Below are 24,317 nucleotides of genomic sequence, written 5' to 3' on the forward strand. Positions count from 1 at the left end.
TCGGGAGAGGCGCTCGGCTGTTTGCTCATGATGTTCACCAACCGTGTTTTCAGCAGGTAGGGAAGCCCCTGGAAGATGCCACAGCTGGCTCCAGCTGACAGCACTGCTCCTTGCTGGGCTGGCAGGGCGGTGGTGGCACCCCGTTGGCCACGGCTGTCACGCACAGGAGCCTGTGCCAGCCACGTGTGGCACGGTGGCTGTCCCTGCAGGTCACCGCAGCGCTTGAGCGGGGCTTTCCAGGGGCAGGTGGTGTCTCTGCCGTACAAGCAGAGGGACAGAGGGAGGAGGTTTGATAAGCGCCCCCTTTCAAAATGAGACCTCCGGTTCTGCGCCCTCCTGGGGGGTTAATCCTTTCTGTAAGGAAGGCGTAAGGGGATGCGCAGTGCTGTGCATGGGAGAAACTCCTGCCTGACCCCCGCCGCGTGCAGCTCCCACCAGAATTATGGGCTTTAATTAACCTTTTCTGGGAACAGGACTTCATATGTAACTGCACATGTAAGGAGAGGTTAGAAGTTCTTTAATGGATGAAGGGACTTTACCTATCAGTCCCTGACGTAGTGGTACCAGAGGTATTACGGGGGTATAATTGCTTTACATAACCATGTGAGTGATAGCAAATTACTCTGATGGGGGGTGCTGCTATGTGTGGGGAGGTGGAATTAATTTCCCTTATGGTAATATTAACTTAAGTTAATGGGGGCTGTAAGAAAGTAAACAGGGAAGCAGCACAATAGAGTTATATATATTAAAAAAGGAAAGCAGATTGCATTTGAAAGTCAATGGGCTTAGCTATTAGCTGTAAGGAGCTTGTCTCCTAGCTCAAGCTTTGTTTGCCCAAATCAGGAGGCCAGGGCTCAAGTTCATCACCAATCAGCCAGAGCAGGGTCAGGTGCAACCTCCCAGTGGTGAAGGGCTTCTCCTCTTCATCGCAGGTTTGGGCTCAGCACTCACACCAACACAAGCAAAACATGTCCGTTTTTTAAGGAGAAGCTGATACAGCAATTAGCTGTCTAGTGCCTTAGGGAGGAGAAGTTTAGGCACACACCTGCCATTAAAAAAAGGAATTGAAAATGGCCTGTATGAATTCATAACTGAAGAGTTTGGTATTGATGGCCAGGTCTCATTTCAGGGTTTGTCTTGTGATCAGCCATCATCTGACCAGCTCCAGTGCTGAGGCTGCTGCACCCCTCTTGTCTGGTCGGCCACCAGCCCCAGCGATGCTGCTCCTGGGGCTTTTCCCCAGATTTAGACCAGAGCAAAACCTGGAGTCTCTCAGGGCTATGAAGAGGATTTTTGGTGCTGTGCGCATGGTGGAGCTGAAGACCTGGTGATGTCCTCATGCACAGACACAAGGTAAAGCTGGCAAAAAGCCCTTGTAAAGGCATGGGCTAAGAACTGGGCTAAACTTCTGGGTGTAGGTGTGCGCGTGCTCTGTGATGCACGGGTTGCATGCCTTTTACATGCCTTCTGGTGCTCTCTGGTAGAGAGGAGAGCGTATTTCCAAGTCAGAGCCTGGAGAGCATCTCCTCCTGGCTGTGTCATGTACTCCGAGAAGGAGCCGTAAGGACACAGGAGAGTTTGGCTCAACTATGACATTTTTCTTTGTGATCAGCCCAGGACCCCAAAGATGTCCGTGGTGTGGTGGCTTGGCTGCTATGGGATTTCAGTCCTGCAGACCTCAAATTTTATTTATCTGATGAGCTTCGTATTGAAAGAGGATGAGTTTAAAGAACACTAAAAGCTTTAATGAACTAATATGCAAGAGAATCAATCCTGCCTTTTTAAAGGCAGTGTCCCTGTGCCCAAGCACAGCCACCTTTAAATACCCCTTCAGCTTTCCTTGTTCCTGCTGTAATCAGAGACTCTGAATTTCAGAAGTGCTTCTGAGGAGTTATCCTTTGGGACAGTGAAAGGTTCAAAGTCAGAGGGGATTTCTGGTGCTGTGTTTTGCCTAAAGGCCCCTTGCTGCAAAACTTTGGATGTGCTCTGAGCAAGCAGTGCCCGTCCTGATACATCTCTCTGAGGGATGCTGAAAATCACGATGTAAAAGGTCACTCGGGATGGCAGGAGTGCCACTCCTTTCCAGGCCATAAGAGGATGAAAAAGAGCAATGTAGGAAAAAAAATCTTTAAATAGATTTTCACTGACCAAAACATTCCAGGTTAAGTGACGACAGAGCTCCTAAATGTTATGCCTGGCTTTTTTTTTGGTGGGAATCTGGACAGGCAGCTGTGGGGGGTCTAAATGCACTGAAACGGCCTGACTGCACTGTCCAGATTATTTGGGTTTTTTCCTGCAGCCTCTTGCTACAATTTGAAAGGAAAAAAAAAATTAAACATATTTCAGAGTCATTGAACTGTGCTCACATTAACTTACACTAAAATTATTTTTAATTAAATGAACTTCCCCTGTTTGTAGCTGGAAGGTACTTATGCGAGATAAAAACTCCATTCTAATAAGGCTGAGCCTCATCGCCACTTAATTAGCGTCACAACTGATGGCAGAGGGAGTGGGGCACTGGGCTCGTGCCGCTGCCAGGTTTGGGGGAGCTGCCGTCCCCCCCCCAGCAGCCCCAGCCCCGTGCCCACCCTGTACCGCAGGGCACACCGGGAGGGGAGCGCACGCCCACTGTTTGACACAGTTTATGGCAAAGGCAATTATAATTAACATTATATTAAATATTAAGTCAAGATCATAAAATGTTGATTGGTGCTGATTAGCTGTATAATCCATAATTAGAAATCACTGCACCCTTCACCAGGTACTGTAGTGCTCGGCTTATGATTCCGCTGCTAAATTAAATGAGTGATTCAGCTTTTGCCCTGAGTTTTGCCTTAATTTAGGTCAGAGCCACATTGCAGGGAAGCAAGGCACAAGCCCCCTTCTTGCTGAGGACGCTCCCAAACGCTCCATCCCAAGCTCAGCTCCCCGTTTTATGTCTTTGCTGCTGTTTTTCAGTGACTGCTTTGGCTGGAGACCCCCTCCACGGCTTTCCATAGCATTTTTGTGTGTGAAAATCCTGCTGTAGCCTGGCCAGCAGGAGTGAACCCGCGGTGTGTGAAGCACGGCAGCTCCCCGCAGTGCTGCAGGTACGGCTTTTCCAGTGGGACCTTCGCAGCTGCACTCCCGCTGCCAAACCCTGGCAGGGAGGAGAAAACCCTGCAATGTTTTTTTCTTTTCTGAGGGCACTCCTAGCAGCCCTGCGGAAGAAATCTTTCTAGTCTTCCTCCGGTGAAAGCACGCGCTGTTATCTTTTGCAGCGGTTAATATTGCCCAGCTCGGAGGCGAGGCTGGGCCGAATCAATTAAATCGATGCGGTCGTGTCGCTCCACCGATTCACGCTACGCAAGGGTTTGGCCCGACCTGCGGAGCACGCAGCTTTGCGGAGGACACGGGGAGTCAGAAGATAACGAGGCTGGCAGCGCGGCCCAGAGAAGCGGGACCACGGCACCGCGGGTCCTCGTCCCCTGCAGTCAGCACCGTGGGGTGCAGCACAGGGCCGGGTCAGGGACTGCACCCTGTGATGCTCACACACATGCCCTCGCACACTTTGAAGTGTCTTATTATTATATCAGTGGCTATATTTTGATGTAAATCATGGCTTTAAGCTTGCACGGCTTGTCTCTTTTTAGGGGCTGCTTTGGGATAGGATGGGGCAGCTCTGCTCTGGCTGCATCGCAGTATAAAACTGCATTCGCACCCACAGTACATCCCACATCTCCTGCCTGCAATGTATGAGGATCTTCCATCCGGCAGGCAGTTTTGTATCTTGTGTAAGAGCAAAACTGTCTGTTTTTGCCTGCAGAACCAATGCATTAGCTCGGAGGGGTGGCACCAGCAGGAAAAGCTGGAGCAGCTGCCCACCACCCAGTCCCCGCTTTCTCCTTCAATTTTTTTTTTTCCAATTAAATTAATTTTAAATGAATGAAAAATGCTTCATGCCCTAAGATCCTGAAACCTCTGGTGTCAGCTGAAACCAGCACTTCTGCTCCCAGCTGCAGCCCTAGCTGCAGGCACCTCTGCTTTGAAGCCTTTGAAGTGGTTGTGGTGCAGGCAAGGCTCTCTGCAGAGAAAGCCAGTCATTTTATATATATTTAATGTATAAAGTGTGTCTGTTTGTGTTAGCATAACACAGATTTTCACAATGCACAGGGAATGGCGTGGAAGAGTTATTGACCTGCAGAACAAAATTGCAGGAAAAAAGCGGGGAGTCGTCCCAGGAACGGCTCTTCCTACCCCAAACCAGGCAGGTGAAGCCAGACAGCTGCAGAGGAGATGAAAGCATGAAAACTGCTTCTTCGCTGTTCATTTTATGAATGAATTTACTGTTTATAAGAGCGAGAGATTGAAACATTTCTCCCGTCATCGGGACTTACCCTTTTAAAGCTTAGAGGAAACAATGCTGCTGGGATGTGATGCAAAAGCTATGCCATAAATTTGATTAACGGTTGGGTTGTGGAGCTAATTACTGGACTCACTTGGTAATGACCTCGGTTCTGGGAGCGCTGTGTGTGGTTTGGGATGCAGAACCTCTGTGTAAGAAATGATCTGATGTATCGTGGCCTGTAAGAGAAGGATCCACTTCAGCAATCACTAGGACAAATTCACTGGCTGATTTGTCTAGATTGATAAATTTCCATGCTTTTATGGCTGGGAGAGATTCAAAATTGATGCCTCTGTTTCAGAATGAGCCATGTTTATTCACCTTGCTCCCCAATTATTCCTGCTTGTAACAGAGGAAGTTTAAGCTTCAGATCCTCAAACCGCCAGCTCATTGCATGCTACCTGAGCAGCATTTCCAAGTGGTTTCATGAATGACTTCTCCCACAGAGCGGCTTTTAAACCAAAGAAAAATACAAAAGATTTCTAAAAGCATCTTAAATGGAGAAACAATTACGTTCTGTGACTCTGCAAAAATTTCTGAGGAGAGGTAATATATTTTGTCAGGGTAATGTCCTTTTTCTGGGGGTGGTTCTTTTTTCTCAGCATTTGTTGCTTTGTCAGTGCAAGCCACACAGGGAAATGTTGGAAAATGGATACGGAAAATATAATTAACCCTGTGTTTTTCACACAGTTGCCCTTTATGCTCTTTTATTTTTATTTTTTTCCTTGCTTTTATGAAGCCATCATTAATCTAGTCAGTCAAGGTCAGGCAAGATTTTTTTTCTTCTTTGCAGACCTTAAAGCTTATAAAACTTCAATCTCCTCTCGCATAACCGAATGTTTAGTACCTACCGTTTGGGTTAATTAGAGTGCATTCTTTACAGCTCTGATAATAATCACTATTACACCATCAGAGCAGTGGTGGTAGAATATTTTTTCATTTGTTATTTCTGTTTCATAGCAAACATCTATGTACTCATACTGCTTAAACAACTGGTTCTTTTGGGTTCTGTCAAGGGTTCATACCTGGAAATACCAAGCTCTAGAAGATAAGAACGTTGCATACACTCATTAAAACTCCCAAGCTAAATGCAGCACCTTGAAAATACCTCAAAAATAATAGGTAATTCTTTTGAAGAATTCATGGGGAAGAGATGAGAATAAAGAGAGAAGATCCTCTGAATAGTCAGCATTAAGACAGGCTTATCCAAGCAGGGTGAAAAGGAGCCTTCCCCAGTCCCTTCAGTGCAGGGTTATTAGTACTGGTAACAGGGCTCTGTGTCCCAAGAGAAAGAGTGGAGAGTGAATGAGGAAACAAAAACATTTCTGTAAATAAAGGTGTTTTTTTTTCAATTCAGATGTTTTTCAGGAAGTCGGAAAAAAAATCTACTTCTCAAATGTCAAGTACTTGAAAGACTAAAAATAGATCACCAGAATAAATAAATTAACCCAGAAGACAGGACTGATGCTCTGCAGGCACCACGGATTAAATAAATTCACTAAATTCAAAGTGGTATTCCAGATAAGAGCTCTTTGTGCTGCAGCATGTACAGCTTATTGATTATAGGATTGAGGTGCTGTGCACTCTTGTAAAATGTACTGTGGCTGATACGACTTAATCCTGCAGTAATGTACAGCCCGATGCACAAAGCATGGAGCTAGCTTATATTTTCTTGTTTATTTTGATTTTGCTTCTGCCTTAATTTGCTGCACCGCATCTGTGCCCTCTTCCACCTGCGCCACGTCAGCACATCCCCGGGCAGCATTTGCTCGGGGCGAGTGACGAGAGGCCCTCCACACCGTGCTGACTCAGCAGGATGAAGGTGAAAACACTACCTGTCCAGAGAAGATGGATTCTTTCGGATATACAGAAAAAGTTTAGAGTTTTCTAAGTCCTGCTGGGTGAAAGCAAGCCATCCCAGAGGGTGGTTATAAACTTAACTGGAGTTAATTCTGGTTGCCTTTCAGTTAACGGCCTCCGTCTCCATCATTACCGGAGAGCAAAACCAACACCTGGCCTAAGTTAGTACGTACAGGTAGGCCACAGGCACAAAGAAGGTCCATCCTCACCTCCTGCCTGGGTGTCAGGGGACCCCACTGGTCTCATTCTGCACATGCTCAGCACCAGACGCCTTGCTGCATCCGCAATCCTCAACCATGGCTGTTGGGCTAAGGCAGGGAGGGAAAGGGAGGATGCGGCATGGCATCATCCGTGATCGGCCCCAGCCCCTAGGTGGGCTTTGGGTTGATGTCAAAGCCCTCTGTCCAGCCCTGTCCCAGGCCTAATCTTCTGCTTGACCCTTAGGCTCTGCATGCCATGTGTAGAGGAGGTCTCCATTTGTCCAGGCTGTGGTGTCCAGAGCTTCTAAAAAAAAAATACAGGTGCTATGACCTTCCTGTTAGGCCAGAGAACAGGCCCAGGAGAACACAAGGAGCCTGGCTTACTCCAGACATTAAGGTCTGATGCATCTTGGGCTGATGAGTCCAGACTGTGCAAAAAGAAAAGTTTGAGCTGAGCACACAAGTCCAATGCAGTGTGAAGCCTCGCAAGTCCAGTGCTCCCATGTTTCAGTGACTTTCAGCACTTTTACTTTTTCCTTGAAACTTTCGAATTCTGTTGAAAGCACGTGCAGGTTAGACCTGTTTTCCATGGCAAAGGGTGTTTTCTTCCTCCTGGTCAGACTGAATATCAAAGGTCACCTCACATCAGCATGGAAGAAAATTTCTTTCCTCCTTTGGCAGCTCTCTTCCTTGTGCTGCTAAACCCAGATTTCCTCTGCAGGTTGCTCTAAAGAGCTGGCAGATGCCTCTAAATGTGGAGTTTTACCACATAATTTACCAAGAAAAATTAAATAGCACCAGTCTGCCAGTGCTGTGAGAAAGCAGCAGAGCACAGCGGTGTGCCCGTCTCCTGGGCCATCGCCTCTCGGTGCTGCTGCCCAGCACCCGGCAATGGCCTTAGGGCATCCCCAGGCGCTAATTTGCCAAATCACCAGTAAAAGAGGTGATCAGACCACGGGAAAAGGTTTTATTAATTTTTGCCTCCTTTGGAAGTAATTAATATGAGGAAACATATGAACAAAGAAGCTGCAGGGGCTTGATCTTTGGGTAACCTCCCCAAAGCTCCGTATCTCCCACCTATTTGACAAACCTCCTGATAACTTATTTCACCAAAATCAAGCCTCTTAATCTCAAGACATACAGTGTCTGCTATGTAACATTGCCTCGCGAGCATGATCCACGGGGCCTGTAGTTTAACACCCAAGATTCATTAATATTTCCTGCAGAGCGCTCAGTAAGTAGCAAATAAAGCAGGAAATGTCCCAGATGTTGGAAAGAAAAAATGGAATTATTCATTGCTTACTAACGTCAAATGCTAATGTGAGAAAAGCATCCTTGAAGAAATCCTTGACTAAAATTCATCAGTGATGTGAAATCACAGTTTTAATTATGCATTTTTGAATGTATTTATTAGTCCCAGTTCTGATCTGACTTACAGATGTTTAACAGTGATAAGAGTCTACTGCAGTCTCTGGAATTACTCATGATTTATAATGACAAAACTCGGATCAGAATTAGGTCCTTGTCACTACTCTATAATATCCTTTCATCAGACTTCTTCACATTCAACAGATGAAAGAGGCTGTGGTTTCCACACTTTCAAACCTTACCACCGAGTCCATTAGCTTATTTTTTAATATCTTCAGAAACAATGATTTTCATACAAAATTTTATCCACATACGGTATAATTGCCACAGGAGGCCAAAGGAGTTGGACTCTCTAGTCCACCAACATGACATGTTTGGTTCACACTTGTGCTGACTATAAATGATGCATTTTAATATGTGCTAATTAATTTAATTGTACTAGTCTATAATCTCATTTTCTGTATCCTTATTGCCATGATTATTAAAGTATGCTCAACACCAGAGTTAAAAAAAAAAAAAAAAAATCTGTTCAAGAATGATTCAAAGTCATGTTTTTGAAAAGAATGATGGAGTTTTAAACTACTGCTTGTTCTAGAGCTGATCCAGAAGGAGCAAGTCTCCAGGGATGGTTTACTCCCTAAGGCATGAATGCATGATTAAGCTAAATGTATTCCATAAATGCCTTGATGACATTAAACTAAATTTTTTAAAGAACAGATGGAGAAAGTTAATAAATATTTCATTCTATAATATAAAACTCACTTCTATATTCACAACTTCAGGGATCCTCAGCTTCACAGATATCAATAAGTCTGATGGATTTCTTGCTGCATTCTCATACTTCTGCCCTGGTGTCTCTTATGGGATCATCATTTCTGCATGCTTGGATTGTTTTATGGGATCAGTGAAAGGCAAGTGACTGTAAATCTTGACCTCTTCTGCTCCTGGATTATATACTTTTATTCTTTGTGACCATAAGTGTTCATCTCTACACTGAATAGATAATTAAATGACAAAAATTATTCAAAGTGAATTTATAGTGAGAAATTATCACTTGAAGAACTGATGGGGCACAGGCATAATCCAAAGAGATATAATGAAAAAAAAAAAAAAGTTTAAATTTGCCAAATAAAACACTGCAATACCCGTGTGTTTGTAAATGTCATGAAACAGCTACTCACTGGGGGGAAAACAAATAAATAAATAAAATATAGCATGATTTTTACCTGTACATAGCAATTTTATTCAAACAACATTTCTATTAATGGAAATCAGTGTGAATTTTACTTAAGAACTGTAGACCAAGCCTGTTATTCATATGAAAGAACTGAGCTTTACATGTGGGAATTACAATTTCTCACTCTATGTATGCCATGAATCTTGTAAAAGAGTAATTAGAACTTGCTCCATAAAGGAAAGAAATGCCAGACACGAATAATATTTTAGGAAGAGCATTAACAAACATTTTATACTGCCAACAATCTTCACTGCTTTCTAGAAGAGATTTACATTACATTATTAATTAACTATATTGAGTCAATAGTATGACATTAAGCTTGGGAAATGTATGTTTAGCACAAACTATGACATCCATGAGAAAAGCATATATTTCCAGTAAGTTTTATTTACAATTTATGCAGACGAGTTCAGCAAGCAAGGGCCCAACAAACTACTTCAAAGCAGCAAGATCCAGCCTGAAAAACACAGCACGATCAAATCTTTGACATTCCTTGGGTGTCTCTACAAACCTCCACATACACAGAATAAATGACTTCACCTCCCTTACCTAGATAGTTTTGTATAGAATTAGCATGCATTACTCTTAGTGTGACTACTGTAACCTGTCAGACAACATACGCTTGAGCAATTGCAAGAATTTAAAAATATATATATCGTATATAATGCATCTTTTTGGAGCTGACTCTTGTTCTATGCTGGCTGACAGGTTCTACCATAACAAACAAACAAAAATCATAGTATTATTGTTCCCATTCCCTTTCCCCCAACTCCATCTTTCAGTTTTTGGATTGTGAATCCCCACAACCCTATGTCCAGGAAAATATTAAATGCACAGTAGCATGGTGCTGTAAAGAAAGACTAATTAATACATCTTATGATGCCACAGAAATTGCTTTAGTCACTTACTGCAAGTTAGGTTAGGCCCAGTTACATTTGTATCTTCAGAATCAGGGCTTTTAACAAAAAAACTTTCTCATGTTTCCTGACATTCCATTAAAACTGTTGTCCTTTGATGTCAATTAGAGCCAGCTAAAAAAAAAAATCATCCTTAATTGCTTTTTCAGAAATAGACATTAGAGCGTACACCCTCACAGTCAGATTCGATTACCTCTTACAAGAAACAAGGATGCTGGGAACACTGTAAACCCCCAGCTCTGCTGAATACGGATGGGTCGTGGTAGCTGCCTAGCACAGCGAAGGCTGTTCCTCTGACCTAAATGTGCTGCACAGTCCATGGATACGTCTAAATTTCTCCAGAGCGTAATAGTGGTTTAGGACTGAGAGCATCTGCATGCTCAGTGCTCCATCCCTGCCTCCATGCACCAGTGACTTTAATCATGCACCTACGGCGACAATTATAGCTACAAAAATGACCGAGTCCTCAAAAACTTGTGTACATTTCGTTACAAGGAGCATCACCGATTTTCTCTGAGGCTTGCCCAGCACTGCCCATTTTCTTACTCCAGGGACTTCATAATGTCTCTGCCGACCAGAAAGAAGAGGAGGCCGGAGAGCAGCACCAGGGGCACCCCTGCGGCAGCGAACATGAAGGACCAGCCGTAGTACACGTGCACGGGCGCTTCCTCCAGGCACTTTTCACTCCTCTCCAGGAGGATGTACTTCTGAAAGTCAGCCACAAACTCCTTCCACATCACGAAGAGGAAAATGAGCAGGAGAAATAAGCCTCCTGGAAAGGGAGACAAAGTTATTCTCAGATTACAACCAGCGTATGAGATACAGAAAAGCAAGGAAGGACTGCAACAGGTTCCCATCTAGTCTTGCAGGCCCTTTGCATTAAAGGTCGGTGTTGCAGAATGCCATTCCTTGTTGGGTTTTCCCTTTAGAGAGGAAAAATCTGCCTTCCAACTTCAGATCCCTTTTCCACAAGAAACACAAAGCCACGGGGACTGGTCCTGCTGGCTCTGAACACCCTGCACTATCCCCCAGCGTGGGGGCAAACAGCCCCATGGACACCTAGGTGGCTGGCCCAGCTTGCAGGAGTCCCCCTTCACGTCCAAGTGGCCATGATACATCAACCTCAGCTGGACTACTAAATAACAGTATCAAACAGCTCATATCATGAGGCTGTATAAACTTTTATGGCCCAAATGGCACGTGAGACCTTCTTAGCCCTCCTTAGAGCCAGGGGGTGAAGGACTGAGGACACGCTCCAGGCTGAGCCGTGACTTCAAAGTCAGCATCTCCCTTGGAGCTCATGAGGGGCCCCCCAGGTCTTGTGAGGTGCCTGTGACCCGAACAGCAGCTGTCCGTCAGGCCGAGCAGCTCGTATTTCCACACTCATCCACACAGAAGGCCTCACAAGGGCAGCCTCACAGGAGGAGTGCGGCCACATCTGAAGAGGAGTGCAGGCACCTCCCAGACCCGTGAGGGGTGGATTCTTGTGTTAGGTGACCCTATAGGAACCTCCCTCCCCATATCTCAGAGCGGTGGGTCTCTGCACGAAACAGATAACAAAACCTAGCATGGTCCCAGTATTATTTACTGCATCACGTTAAAGAATACATATAGTGCATGTAAAAGTCAGCATACATTAACGCTAAATAGTGGCAGTGTGATGACAGATCTGAAGCTGCTTCAGTAATATCTGGTCTTGCCACTTCACAGCTAGAAGCTTACTACCTTTAAATGGTTCCACATACATACACACACATGTGCGTACAGGTATGAAAGGCATGCATCACAGATTATGGTATTTTCGTAGCAGAAGTGAAGTGAAGGGTTCAGAATCAATGTAGGTGACAAGCCACCACAGTTCTGCTGATGCATTCTGGCTTGTGCTGGATCTCATTTCTCCCCTTGCAAATTTGAACCAAAGGTAGCTTGTGGTATATTTAATTATGCTTCCTGGCACCTTATGCACTGCAAAATCCAGCTTCCATGCTAGGCACAGGCTGCGGGTATGGCTTGACATTGAGCTATCTGCTTAGCAATGGGGCTTACCGAGCCCTCGCTCGGAGGACACACACCAGCGCTGAGCTGTGTTCCTGCTCACGAGGGATATAAGCACATTTGCTGCTTTAAAACCCTGCTTCACCTCTTGTAGCCTAGAAGGAGACTTATGTGAAGGGTCCAAAATGTTTCTCAGTCCTCACTAGGTGTTATATAGAAGTTGAAGCTACCCATCCCAAACTGGCATGTTTATTAAACTGTCTTCTGCACCCTGGGACTGGGAATTGAACCTTAATAGTGAAAAATGTGTGTAACTGTATGCACACACTTCACAGCACCACGCTGTGCTGCCTCAGACCGTTCTCCCTTCCACAGGCAAGTCCGCGTGGTTGCTGGAAAGGCAGGCTAGGAGTTAAACAGCAGCTGCTGTAACATTTGCATGTTCATTGAGATTGTGATACCACTTGAAATTACGTGCACAAATAAATATTTTACACTTAGTATGATAGTTGTATGCTTAAAATACCAATTATTCTTCTATAAGAAAATGATTGAATGTTTAAATAGTCACATGTTCTTTACAAAATACAATATATTGATAAGAAGGCAATTAAGTCTTTATTACTGATGTAATTTAAAATTAAATTAATTAGATAGCAACTGAACCTTGAAAAGTGCTCTTTTAAAGATCAATTTATATTTCATTAGCTTATAATACATAAGAGACACAAATATAAAAGTAGTACCAGAGGGACAGAGGACATGGGTACAGTGGTGTTTTTTTCCAGAGTTTTTCTATTTTTCTTTAAATAAAAAGGGGTGGGTTTTTTTGTTTGTTTGATTTGTTTTGTTTTGTTTTTGTGTTGAATTGTCCCAGGACAATTCAGATTGCCTGAGGCTCATTTACTGGGGAAAGCAGGCCAAAACCTACCTGCCCCTGTGCTGCTCCTGGGGAGCCCGGGAGGAGCAGTGTGTGTAGCAATAAACAGGTGCTGGAGGTGATGGCACGGCCGCAGCCTCCACACCGAAATTAAGAACGCTTTCACACTCCAGTAAAATGACAAGAAAATGCAGAGTAAGCAGCTTCTTCCCTAAAATAATTACATTGGGGTGGCAAGGAGTCCCCGGGACTCATTTACACAGCCTCCATGGCGAGAAAAGGAAATCAAAAGCCACCTCCTTCTGGATGCTCTTTGTTGCAGCCGTAGCAGAAAGACATCTTCGTATCCCACTGGCCCAAGTGGCTGCATATATACGGAGACAGAATTCTTGTGGCCTTGGTCAGCAAGCTGAAAAAAAAAGCTTTTTTCTGTACTGCTCTGCCAAGAAGTGAACCCAGCATCCCTCTTTGGCACCGTTCATTAGGCAGGAACAGAAAAAATTAACTGTGGAACTCAGTCTCCGAGCTGATGAGGTCAATGGCATCTTCTGGGGAGGGGCTAATTGTGGGAAAATTGAAGTGGGGTGCTAAATCTCCTCCATCCAGGGGCTAACCGCGAGCACACAAACCCCCGGCGCTCCCCCCGCTCCCGGGAGAGCTGCACCTTAATTGTGGGTAAATTGGAGTCTGCCTTCTGCTTTCTCTCCCTTTTTATCCCTGTGACACCTTTATAGCTGTTAATTGTAGGGACAGGTGAGTGAACTCAATCTTTAACTCTTATTCTGCGGAAGCTCCTGAACTTTCATGTAATCTGCTAATTACAAGAAAAATGAACTTTGACCGTCAGCGACTCGTTTGCCTTTCTCACCAGTCACCTCTTCGGGATGCTCATAATAAGGGAACGGAGGGGTGACCTTCAGCTGCCTTTCCCCAGCCGTCAGCTTCTGCTGTACATGCAGAGCCTGAGACTTGCCAAAATGATGTGGGAGGAGGAATTTTGGCATAAAATCCAATGGAGATGTGTGGAGATGCCCCACAGCCACAGCATCCCGCTGGTACAGTGACGGTGCCACGCGGGTGGGGATGCTGGAGAGCCAGCATAGGGAGCACAGTGGCTGGAGGAAGAGTGCACATTTAACCAGGTGTTGTGCTGCCCAGTGCAAGGTTAGCTGGTAACGACTCCTCTTTGCGTTGTTTAACATCATGCAGGACGCAGCAGGACAATTCCTCCCTCCAGAAGAGCCTCCTCAGTCCTGGGCAAGCCAACAGCTTGATCTTGTGTCATTTTCCTCACTTAAACCTGCTGCTATACCAGTCTGAACATCGCACAGCAGCACTGCAGGTTCAGTAGCAGCCCCAGGGCTGGATGAAGTGTTTTCTCGCTTCTAAGCTTGGCTGCTAAAATGCCCAAAGGAAATAGAAATGAAGGAGCACGAGCGAAATCATCTCAGGAATTTCAACACAGCTTCCAGAAGGTGCAATGCAGCGTTCACCTGGCCCGCTCGGTGACACTGTGATGATAGTTAATCGCATTGTCATCCGGCTATCGAAACAAGTGGAAATCAGTCAGCGGACAGTGTCTGCCTTCCCCCTGCAAGCACTGAGGCTGAGTTTGAGAAGGAAAAAAAAAAAAAAGCAGGAAAGCGACATGCTGGCTGTTTGCTCGGGCATCTCAGGCGCTCTTGGGAGCAGGCTGGCAGGGATAAAGGCTCACCGAGGTACCAGTGCAGGTATCTGAGGATGTCAGAGGGACCTGGCTGTATTTCCTGAGTTGTCCAGCGGCGGAACCAAGGGGGATGGCTCCAGTCTTCTGAGTGACCTCTCAGGAACGTCACCACCGAGCTGGCAGACTGTCAGGTTTGTCCTCTGAATACACAGCAAGCAGAAGGCATCTCGGAGAGAAGACCCAAGGAAACCTAACTGGACAACAAAAATCTGCACCTTAATCTGTTGATATCCTTCTGCCTGGAGGGGCACACTAAGACCCTCAAGATGATAGAGAGGTTACCAGAACAGGTGGCAGCACCTTTCACAGAGTCCCCAAAAGGCCGAGGTGGGCAGGGACCTCTGGGCCCAACCCCAGGTCAAGCAGGGGCACCTAGAGCAGGTTGCCCAGGACCATGCCCAGGCAGCTTACAGAACCTTTAGAGCCTTTCAGTGTCCCACACCTCATTGCTTTACAATGATTCATGACGGTTTTAAGGCTGCCTGGGCAGAGGGAGGCTGAGGACAGGGCAGGGCTGGGCCACGGGACATCCCGAGGGGCCAGCACCCCATGGATTTGGTGCTGGTCTTGCTGTCCCAGGGCCAGAGCGTGTTCCCGCTCTGTGCATCACAGATTTCACACCTCCTCGAGGAGAGATCATTTCTGCAGGGGAGGTTAATTAGCACCGACCTGCAGGCCGCGATTAGAAGACAATATGCAATTTCTCCTGCATCATCGCTCACATCCTGCTACCTGAAGGAAAGGCACGGCGAGGGAGTTGATGCTGTGTTAAATCCATCGCTCCTGCCGCTGAGAACAGTTACACAAAATAGCTTTAGAAGGGATGGCGAGAAAATAACCCCTGAGGGAGGCATCCTGTGTCCATCGGGATGTCAGCATCAAGCAGGATGCAGAAGTTTGAGTTCAGGATCCAAAAACACAGCGATCAGCTGAAACTGTAAGCAAACTATGCTGAAAATGTTGAAATAATATTTCATTCCTCTTTTGTTTAGATCGAAAATGTAACAGTAAGACTCTTTCAGCTGAGCTTGTTCCTTTTAATGACAGTTAATAATGGTTGCTATTCAGGTTGAAACTGATACAAACTTCTATTTAAACAGCAGCATCTCTGTCTAACACCAAAAGGTTTAGGTGATGCATAATCAGTTTTTCTAAAAAACACCAAATTCTATGTCCCAGCCTTTTAATCCAGAAGTAGTCAAATAAAGAGCAAAAACAATGAAAAAAATAGAATATGGTGTTTCAACTTTACTCGACACCCTTCTCTGTGTGATATTATATTTATCTGGCCGTGTCAGAACGTGACCACCCTCCATTTTCCAATGAAAGCTGTGGATTTTGGTGAAGCAGGATGTTAACTGAGGTAGGCAGTGTCTCCCCTTGGAGAGAATTCAGGTGCTGGGCCCCAGTCTCAAGTCGACAGCACTACGCAGTGGAAGGCGTCGGTACCCAACAGCAGTCTGAGAGCAAGACATCTTGCATTCCCAAATGAAATTCATGTGTGTAAAACCACATAAAATTTACCTTTGGAAAAAAATTAAACCCAACCAAGCATTTATTAAATCATATAAGAGAGAGATAAGCAGATACCCACAGGCTTGCCGGCCTTATTTCAATAACTGAAGACCTGGAGGCAAATGGGAAATTGGACAAAATGCAAAGCGAATTAGCAGAGGCAGGTAGGGCCACGTTGATTTAGTGCCTTCCAGATTTTTTAGACAAATAGATAGATGTCATCTAGCTCCATTTTAACAAGCAGCTCAGCTGCTGTCACATGGTTAATTATTAGTACATCTGGAGAAGATGGAGATTAGGAAAGGACCTATAAAATGGGTAGGGAGGTAAATAACAGGGAAAAAAGAGCAAAAGGTAATAATGGGAGGGTATGACAATATTGGGAGGAATTTAGTTGGAGTTCCTCCAGGGTTAGTTTTGGGACCTCTCTTGTTAAATAGTTTCATGAATGTTTTTGGGCCCCAAAAGCTTAGGCACACACACACACACACACAAAATAGAGCATAGATCCTGGCTTATGTTTGATTGATGCAGTGCTCGAGGAAGAAGAACGTAGTGCAGGGTCCATAATTAAGCATAATTAATTTCAGAGAAAGGCCTGACTTCATTACAAAGCTCTTCACTTGGCATGACTTACCAGAGCTCCAAGCTTTAACTGCTTGCATTGCAAAAAAGCTCTATTTCCAAGTTTGAGTCACAGTTATAAATCAAGTACTTCTCCTAGTTAAGCTAGTTATTCCCTCTCAAATACAGAAAAAGAAAAAAACCCAAGTGATAATTCAGTGGAATAATTAGTAATGATAGTGGGAATAATGAATAAATGACTCTTTTTAATTCATTTTTCTGCTGTGACACTGCTTTATCTTTTCGGATTTTATTGAAGCAGCCCTCCAGTTCTGAGTCGCGGGGTATGCCTGTCCCTGCGTGGTGGGTTTCCAGTTCTACCAGATGTAGAGCAAAGACAGAAGCCGCTCACAATATATGAAGACACACTGACAGGAGCAGAGCGGGGCTAATCAGTGCCCTGGGTTGTTGCAGCTACAGGCTTTACTAAAATAAAAGGCTCTCTGGATTGCACAGAAGGATAAAGAAGAATAAAATATGTTGCCCAATTCCCAGACTCCTTAGGACTAAAGACCTTCTTTCTAACATTTTGCTGAGCACAGACATTTATTTCTACATGAGGAAGGGGGAGATCATTTATTCCAAGTCAGTGCTGCTCCCATCCCTCCCCAGCACCACCCCACCCCTGGGTGCCGCCCCATCCCCTTGCACACCGCGGGCCACGGCCACTGCATTCCTGCCCCGTGTATCCGATTACTGCTGCTTGGGAGCTTACCCGAGGCCAGCAGGAACCCACCGCCGACTTTGTAGGACTTGGCGCTGACGAAGGGCACGCCACACACCAGCAGCAGGCCTCCCACCAGGCCGCCAGCCACAGCCAGCATGATGAACGCTGTCCAGAAGCCTCTGTACACTGTGCAGCCAAAAAGAGAGAGTCAGAGGAAAAGGGGGGAAAAGGTTTGCAAGGAAACCATGTCACAGAGCTTGTGAGAGCACAGGACACGGTCCTTAGATGTACCTGTGGGGATGGAAGCGCTGGGCAAGAAAGGAAAGGAAATAGCAAAATTTGGAGAGATGGAATCCGATTATATCTATACTCCATTTTAAATTACACTTACAGAAGGTGCCGGGACCCTGGTTTAAAGTAAAGTCAATTGTTGTTGACTGCAGAGCAGGACTGCAGTGAAAACAGGAGCTTGTCATTTTCCCACTTTGCGGCCTTGCTTGACTCCCAGCCAGCAAACAGGGCATGAGAGCGACTGCCTTTTGCCTTTTTGTCCCCAGGATTTGGGGATTTTTGCTGTGACTTCACACAACCATGCCAGCCAGAGCCAGGCAAGCTTGCATCCGTCATGTCCCTGTCACTTCGGATGGAACAAGTGAGTGGCCAAGTCTTGGCCAAAGGTGCGGGTCCTCAGGCAGAAACTCTCCAATACCCTCTCCCAGTTCCCCAATTTATCTGGTCCTCTCAGACCACTGCCTCTCTCTGCCTTTTGTTTCTGAGAAGTATGAGTTAGAGAGATTTGAGCTGAGCGTGAGCAAATGGGCAATGCTGAAATGACTCACACTTGAAAGAAAAATGATACAGAGAAGATGCGTTTTGCTCATTTTAAACCATTTTGTCAGGAGAGCCACTTAGGGAGAGATAAGTATCTTGAACTCTCCAAAACCACAGAATTCATTTTAATGTTTAACCTCCCGTCACCCGTTTCTCTCAGGGAGCCTAAGAGGATGCAGATAAGGCAAAATTATCTCTGGAGCAGGTAATAGCTGGAGGACCCTCTTCTTGGACGGCCTCCTGTTTTGTCATAATTTGCATCTGAGTGCAGACTGGATGGAAATAAAATAAATGTGTACGGCAGAAATGCCTGCTCCCCTCAGATTTCCAGATGCTTTGCAGTGGGGTTGGTGCAGCTCCAGCTGTCCTAAACATGGGTACTGAGACATCCCCATCTCTGTGTCACGATATCCCCATCTCGTGCCGAGGCATCCCCATCTCCGTGCTGACATGTCCTCATCTCTATGTCACGATATCCCCATCTCAGCGCCGACACATCCCTGCCTCCCCAGGGGTGACAGCACTGAGGCCAATTCGGCAGCGGGGCCACAGCAGCCTCGGCACTGAGCCCATCCCAGGGCCGTCCCCAAAAGGCATTTCGGGAGGCAGCTGCAGAGGGCTGCCGAGTGCAGGCTGACAGGCAGCGACAGATGGCTCAATGGCCCTTTATTTAGTATGGAAAAATCAGTGTGTTTATCATTGAGATCATTCAGAAGCTGGACGTCATACTACTCTCTCCTAAGCAGAAAAAATAAGCCAGCGATAACCTGCGTGCTTGCCATACACAACCTGCAACGGGCTACTCCTTTCACCACCGCTCGCATCCGTTCTACATCACGGCTTGTTCCCCGAGGCAGGGATCCGACACGGCACAGCAAAAGAAACTAGCTGCTCTCCTTCACATGCTCCTACTGACAAATATATTTTTTTTAATTAATTCCTCATAAAAAAATAAAAAAAAAATAAAAAGGTACTGCTAAAGGCTAAGGAAAAGGTCAAGATGTTTGTTTGTGCAGCATGCCTGCCCCGGATCCCCAGAGGCAACGCAGAGTGATGCACACTATTTAAAGAAATCAATTCATTTCAAAAAAGATCATGGAATTAATTCTAGCTGCTGCCACCAATTTAGCAAATTAAAATTCCTAACAGCAGCTGATTCATTAAAGAACTCTGAAAATACAGAGAAACATAAATAAAAAGGGAACCAGTTGAAAGGAGAGCTCTCCAACTGTGTCGTATTCGGTGTATTAAAAATAAGCCAGCCACTTGCGTGGATCTTTTGACAATTCGGTCTTTAACTGATTTTTCCAGCATTTGTTTATTTTGTCTTGCAATGAATCAACACGGGAGCTCCCCCGGGAAGCCAGGCCCTGGGAACGCTTCGGGGCCACATGAGGCCACTTTGTAGGGAGATGCCCAAAAGTCCTGGCTGTGCTCGGCCGCACAGCTCTGCAGAAGGGGACAGCAGCACAGCACACCCCATCCTTCCCGGCCCCGCTGCTGGGACGAGGGGGGGAACCCACCTGCGGTCGTGTCGTAGGAGGGATGGGGGAAAGGTCCCAGAGTGACGGGCATGGGGAACAGGTAGCCGTGCATGCAGTGCTTGGGGTGCGCTTGGCTGGCTGCAAGAGAACAAGAAAAGGTTTGCTTTGATTTCATGCAAAATCATAGTTATACAGTATGCCATAATTCGGATGGCAATGCCCTGTCCTGGAAAACACACATAACCTGCCCTGAAGGCTGGGGAGTACAGAAGGATGCAAAATTGTGGCTAGACAGAAGAAAACAGAAGAGTGATGAGAGAGGGGAGATGTAACAGGATCTGAGACTGCCACCCCCATGACATCGTACCTTCATAACATCAGTCTGAGGTGGACATAAATCACAAAAGATGGAGCAACTCAAATTAATGTCACTATTCCTCTTGCTATTTCCCTCCTGGAAGGGGCGAAGGGGTTTGGGTGCTAGAGCAAGCCCCCCTACGAGACCTCCAGTTGGTGAGAGGAAAGCACAATTAGAATGGACGTGCCCCATCAATATTAATACCACTGAGGCTTATCGTGATTAACGGTAATAGAATGAATGTTAAATGAATTAATTAATGGTTGGCCACTTATTTAAATATGTTCCCCAGCTCAAAGGAACACTTTATAATAGGTGGACATTAGTTCATGCTAAATTGACTATGGAATACCTATTGAATTAATTATTACATCCATGAGAGCAGCAAATTAATTTGCCATGATCAATCCTATTATAATAAATACCTAAAGAAGTAATACAAATTTGCCAGTTATCAGGAAGAGTCGTTTTACTTCAGGTAACATTATATTATATAATGTATTTCTGTATAATGTAATTAGATAGCAAACTCCCTCTCGCCAGCTTTTTTTTTTTTCACATCAAAAAATTTCTGTGAGAAAAATCCCACGTTGTTCTGGGGAACAGTGGCAGTAACTCTTCCTACAAGATTTTACACGAATCGGAGGTCAGGGACTGAGGGACAGCGAAGTCGTCTGACACTTTAATCACCGGGGAATAACCTGATTGAGGGAACCGACCTTGAAAAGCAAAACAGGGCCTTAAAAAGCGAAACAGGTGAGATCTAACAGAGGTCTTGTGTGCCCAAGAGCACCAGCCCGCAGGTCAGGGCTCACCCTGGGCCCTGCTGCTGGAGGCCCGGAGCACCCAGGAGGCCACGTGTGTGTGTGGAGGGGGGAATGCTCAGCACCACGAGGCCAAAGCCCGGATTGCAAAGCACCACTACGGGCCCGACAGGCACCGTCAGCAGGCCTGAGCTGGACACAGACACCAAGGGGCACGGGGAGAGCCGTCCTTGCTGGTGGAGGTCACCACCGCGTAAGACTTCATAGGTGATATTTTAATTGGCACCAAGGGGTTCCTAAGTGACTGCGAACAGCCCTCCGACAGCAAAACCCAAGTCGAAAAAAGAGCCCAGAAAGAGTGACCCAAGTTAGCTCCTGACAGAGAGGTGATGAGAACGAAAAACGAAAGCAAACTCGGAGCGGTGGCGTCGGGGCAGGCTGCGGGTACTCACTGTACCAGAAGGTCCAGATGGTCTCCGGCTGGCCCTCGCCGAAGAACCAGCACCGCCAGAAGAAGCCCTCGTGGTGGAAAGTGAGGATCTCCTTCCTGGCCTCGGTCAGCGTTTCAGCCTGTGGGGAACGAAAGCCTGAGCCGATGTGGGGATGATCCCAGCAAAGGTGGAAAGTGTGTGTTTTAGCTTGGATGGTTTGCTTCCGTTGTTTGGTGGGGCTTTGGTTTGCTGTTGTTTGAGTTGGTTTTGGAGGGGTCAGGGAACAGCTGCTGCCCTCGACTTTCTGCCATATCATAGCTACAGAATGAAGGACCTTCTTAGTCCCTCAAAGTGAGTGCCATCACTGTGGCCATTCTGATAGCAAAGCTCCCTCAGATCTTCATAAATCGTCTTCTGCTTTCTCTAATATCTTTAAAGCACTGACTGCCAGAGCTGGAAGGTATGTCAGGGGCAGAGTGTTCTGGGGGTATCCTACTTCTTAGCTAATTCCCCTAGGTAAGTGCTATTGCTGTTGTGGATTACCAGGTAAGCAGTTCTAGGGGTGACCCAATGCAACAGGTCAGATGTCCGTGCACTCTGCAGGATCCATGTGAGGTCTCGCCCAAACCCAGAAGGCAGCCCAGCGCTAACACCCCCACTGAGCCTCTACTCACCATGCCAAGGTTTTCTTCTTCCTGTCCCGCTGCTGAGCCTGGCAGAAGTTATGCTAACCTTACGTGAGACAGGAATTACTCTTTGCCCACACCAGTCTTCTTATAGACCCAGGTAGGGATGCTGACAAGTACTGCTTTTTTTTTGGTGAGTCTACCACAATTCACAGCCCAGATTTGCGAGTGCAAGGTTTAGGTCTTTCCAGAAGGGAGGATATTGCAGTGTTGAGTCAAAGACTAGTTACCAAAAAACATTCTCCTTTTATTTTCAGGATAAAATACCCGCTATACAGACCTCATAGTTCATCATCTGGCACGCTGCTGACTTGGTGCAGGTTTAACTGCGGCTTAGCAGGTACTCACAGCCATCCTTATCCTTAAGGGACAGCATTTGCCAGTTTGGGAAAGGGCAGGTAAGGTAAAAACACAGCCCATTTACACAATTGGTACCTGAACTAGAAATCATGAAAACAGCGTCTGAAATAGAAATAAAATAGCTCAGAGGAAAGAACAAGAGCAGCGCCTATCTCTTCCTGGCGCTTCTGCAGTCTCCCAGCCTCAGTGACAGGCAAACTAACACACAGCCAGGAGCGTAACTCACAGGTCTGAGATGGTTGGGCAGTGCACCGTGCCATCCCTGGCCTCTCCGCTCTGACAGACAGCAGCACAAACAAAAATCTGAAACAATTAACTTTGCCATTTCCTAAGCATGCAAAACCAGAGCTGCACTCCTTCGGCCCCTTCAGCCGTGGCCCTGCCTTCTTTGCGGCTTTATCAAGCTGCTTTAAAAAGAAAAGACAGCGTCTTCTGCCGGCAGTTTCTTCTATCAAATTTTTTTTTTTTCACTAGAGAAAGTCATTTGGAAACATGACTCAAGCGAACAGTGTCCTACATTTGATTATGGGATTCCGAAATGAAAGGAAGTATTTCTTGCTGGCATCATGATGTTTACCCAGCGTGACTCACCACACCAGAAAAAAAATCAAACCTAATTGGATTGAACTTTGAAGTAACAAAAAGGCTGCAAAAAACAAGGACCTTCCTGTCATTTTTTAATTGAAGCCACGCATTGATCAGCACAAAAATATTTTTGAAGAGTGGATGGCTGAGGGAACTGGGCGGGCTGTTACTTCCTCGAGCAGTCAGACAATAGCAAGTGCGGCTAAAATCACACGTTAAAAAGGATCCGTGAACATGTGATAAGAGCACTTAGCACTAAAACACCTGTCATAAAAATAGGAAACATTCAAAATTGTCATCTAAAAATTGTGTTTCCTGCTAACAGAAGTCCTATAGAAATCTAAATTTTGCAATAAACAGGCCTCTTCGTGTTAGATGGGCAGGAATCCGTGTCTGCTCTGCGCTGCCCCTGATGCTCGCTGTTGTTTCCTGTCTGTACTGCAGTCCTATCGCTTCAGATGTAAATGATTGCCAAGTTCTACACTTTAAAATATGTACTGGTTTTAAATGAGCAAACTAGGGGTAGAAATCTTTCAATGGCAAATATCAGGAGAAATCTTTTGTCTTTTGAGGCAAATGCTGTCAACAAGTAAAGCTCTTACATTTTCGCCTTTCATTCCCTAACATTCGTATCTGTCAGAATACAGAAGCACCGTTCTAATGTTTCCTAGACAATTTTACTTCAGTCACAATTTTCAAGTTAGCTCAGGCTGACTTTTTACATGAACAGGTCACTTTAAATAAGCATAAATATTATCACATCTAAAACTGCCAGCGCCTGAATTGAAAGTAGCTCTGTCGCCTTTCAACATTTTCAGAGCATATTATTTAAATGAGTCGGTTTTTCTCCTCCCCAGTAAGACACGGTGTCAGGCTTTACCTCGCCGGGCTGGAGCGTGCTGTTTCCATCGGGGACCATCCCGCAGGTCTCTGAAGCCAGCAGCCAGTAATCCGTCCCGAAGGCAACGAGGAAGAGCAGCACGCCAGTGCCGCCCAGGATGCCCGCGGCCAGCCCCGCGATGCCAGCCTTCATGGCAGAGCGGAATTTGGTGGGAAAAAAGGGAAATGCTGGATTTTCCCGTTCCCTGAAAGAAGAGGACGGAGAGACGTGCTATTCTGGGACACAGATACGGATCTTCTGGTGGCCGGTGTGAGTTTCAGGGGCTGGTGGGAAAGGGACTAATAAAAGCAGATGACCTGGCGTAGCCAAACAGCTGTGGCATTAAAGAAACATGACAAATAGCTATTGAGGCAGAGCAGGAAGATTTCCAAATAAACACATGGCTGTTCATTTCAGCACGGTAGGCAGCATCCAGAGGTCACAAGCACTTGTTATGCAGAAGTACCCAGGAAACTGGAGAGCTTAAGCCCGGCTTGCGCATGAACTTAGCAGGGAGGCCACGCGCTGCAGCAGCAGATCTGAGCCCGCAGATTTTTACCATTCC

General features: G+C 45.9%; 1 protein-coding gene and 1 long non-coding RNA gene across 3 annotated transcripts; one reads left to right on the forward strand and one right to left on the reverse strand.

Annotated features, from left to right (window-relative positions):
• Positions 1 to 539: 539 nt before the first annotated feature.
• On the forward strand, positions 540 to 9,694 carry LOC310880623. The gene is made up of 2 exons (XR_014571825.1): positions 540 to 1,353; positions 2,959 to 9,694. It is a non-coding gene; the product is annotated as an uncharacterized lncRNA (long non-coding RNA).
• On the reverse strand, positions 9,032 to 24,317 carry LOC310880616 (transmembrane protein 182-like). 2 transcript variants are annotated; one of them, XM_083796741.1, is made up of 5 exons: positions 23,753 to 24,317; positions 21,263 to 21,380; positions 19,728 to 19,826; positions 17,422 to 17,559; positions 9,032 to 10,738 (listed from the first exon to the last, which is right to left on the reverse strand). In XM_083796741.1, the coding sequence occupies exons 1-5, from the start codon at positions 23,903 to 23,905 to the stop codon at positions 10,509 to 10,511; spliced, it is 738 nt and encodes a 245-aa protein (XP_083652867.1). In that variant the 5' UTR covers positions 23,906 to 24,317; the 3' UTR covers positions 9,032 to 10,508. The 2 variants fall into 2 exon arrangements, with proteins under 2 accessions (XP_083652867.1, XP_083652866.1); XM_083796740.1 differs by lacking the exon at positions 23,753 to 24,317 and having other exon boundaries at positions 9,253 to 10,738; positions 21,263 to 22,183.

The sequence above is a fragment of the Anser anser genome (assembly GCF_964211835.1).
Source record: "Anser anser genome assembly, chromosome: 13".
Taxonomy (NCBI): domain Eukaryota; kingdom Metazoa; phylum Chordata; class Aves; order Anseriformes; family Anatidae; genus Anser; species Anser anser.

Bases quoted from the DNA above. Each gene is read 5' to 3' on its own strand.
- LOC310880616 (XM_083796740.1), bottom strand. From the start codon at position 21,557: ATGATATGGCAGAAAGTCGAGGGCAGCAGCTGTTCCCTGACCCCTCCA. The intron at 19,827-21,262 runs GTGAGTACCCGC...GTTCTCTTGCAG, and splicing joins CATCTGGACCTTCTGGTACA to CCAGCCAAGCGCACCCCAAG. The intron at 17,560-19,727 runs GTGGGTTCCCCC...TTGGCTGCACAG, and splicing joins CTCCTACGACACGACCGCAG to TGTACAGAGGCTTCTGGACA.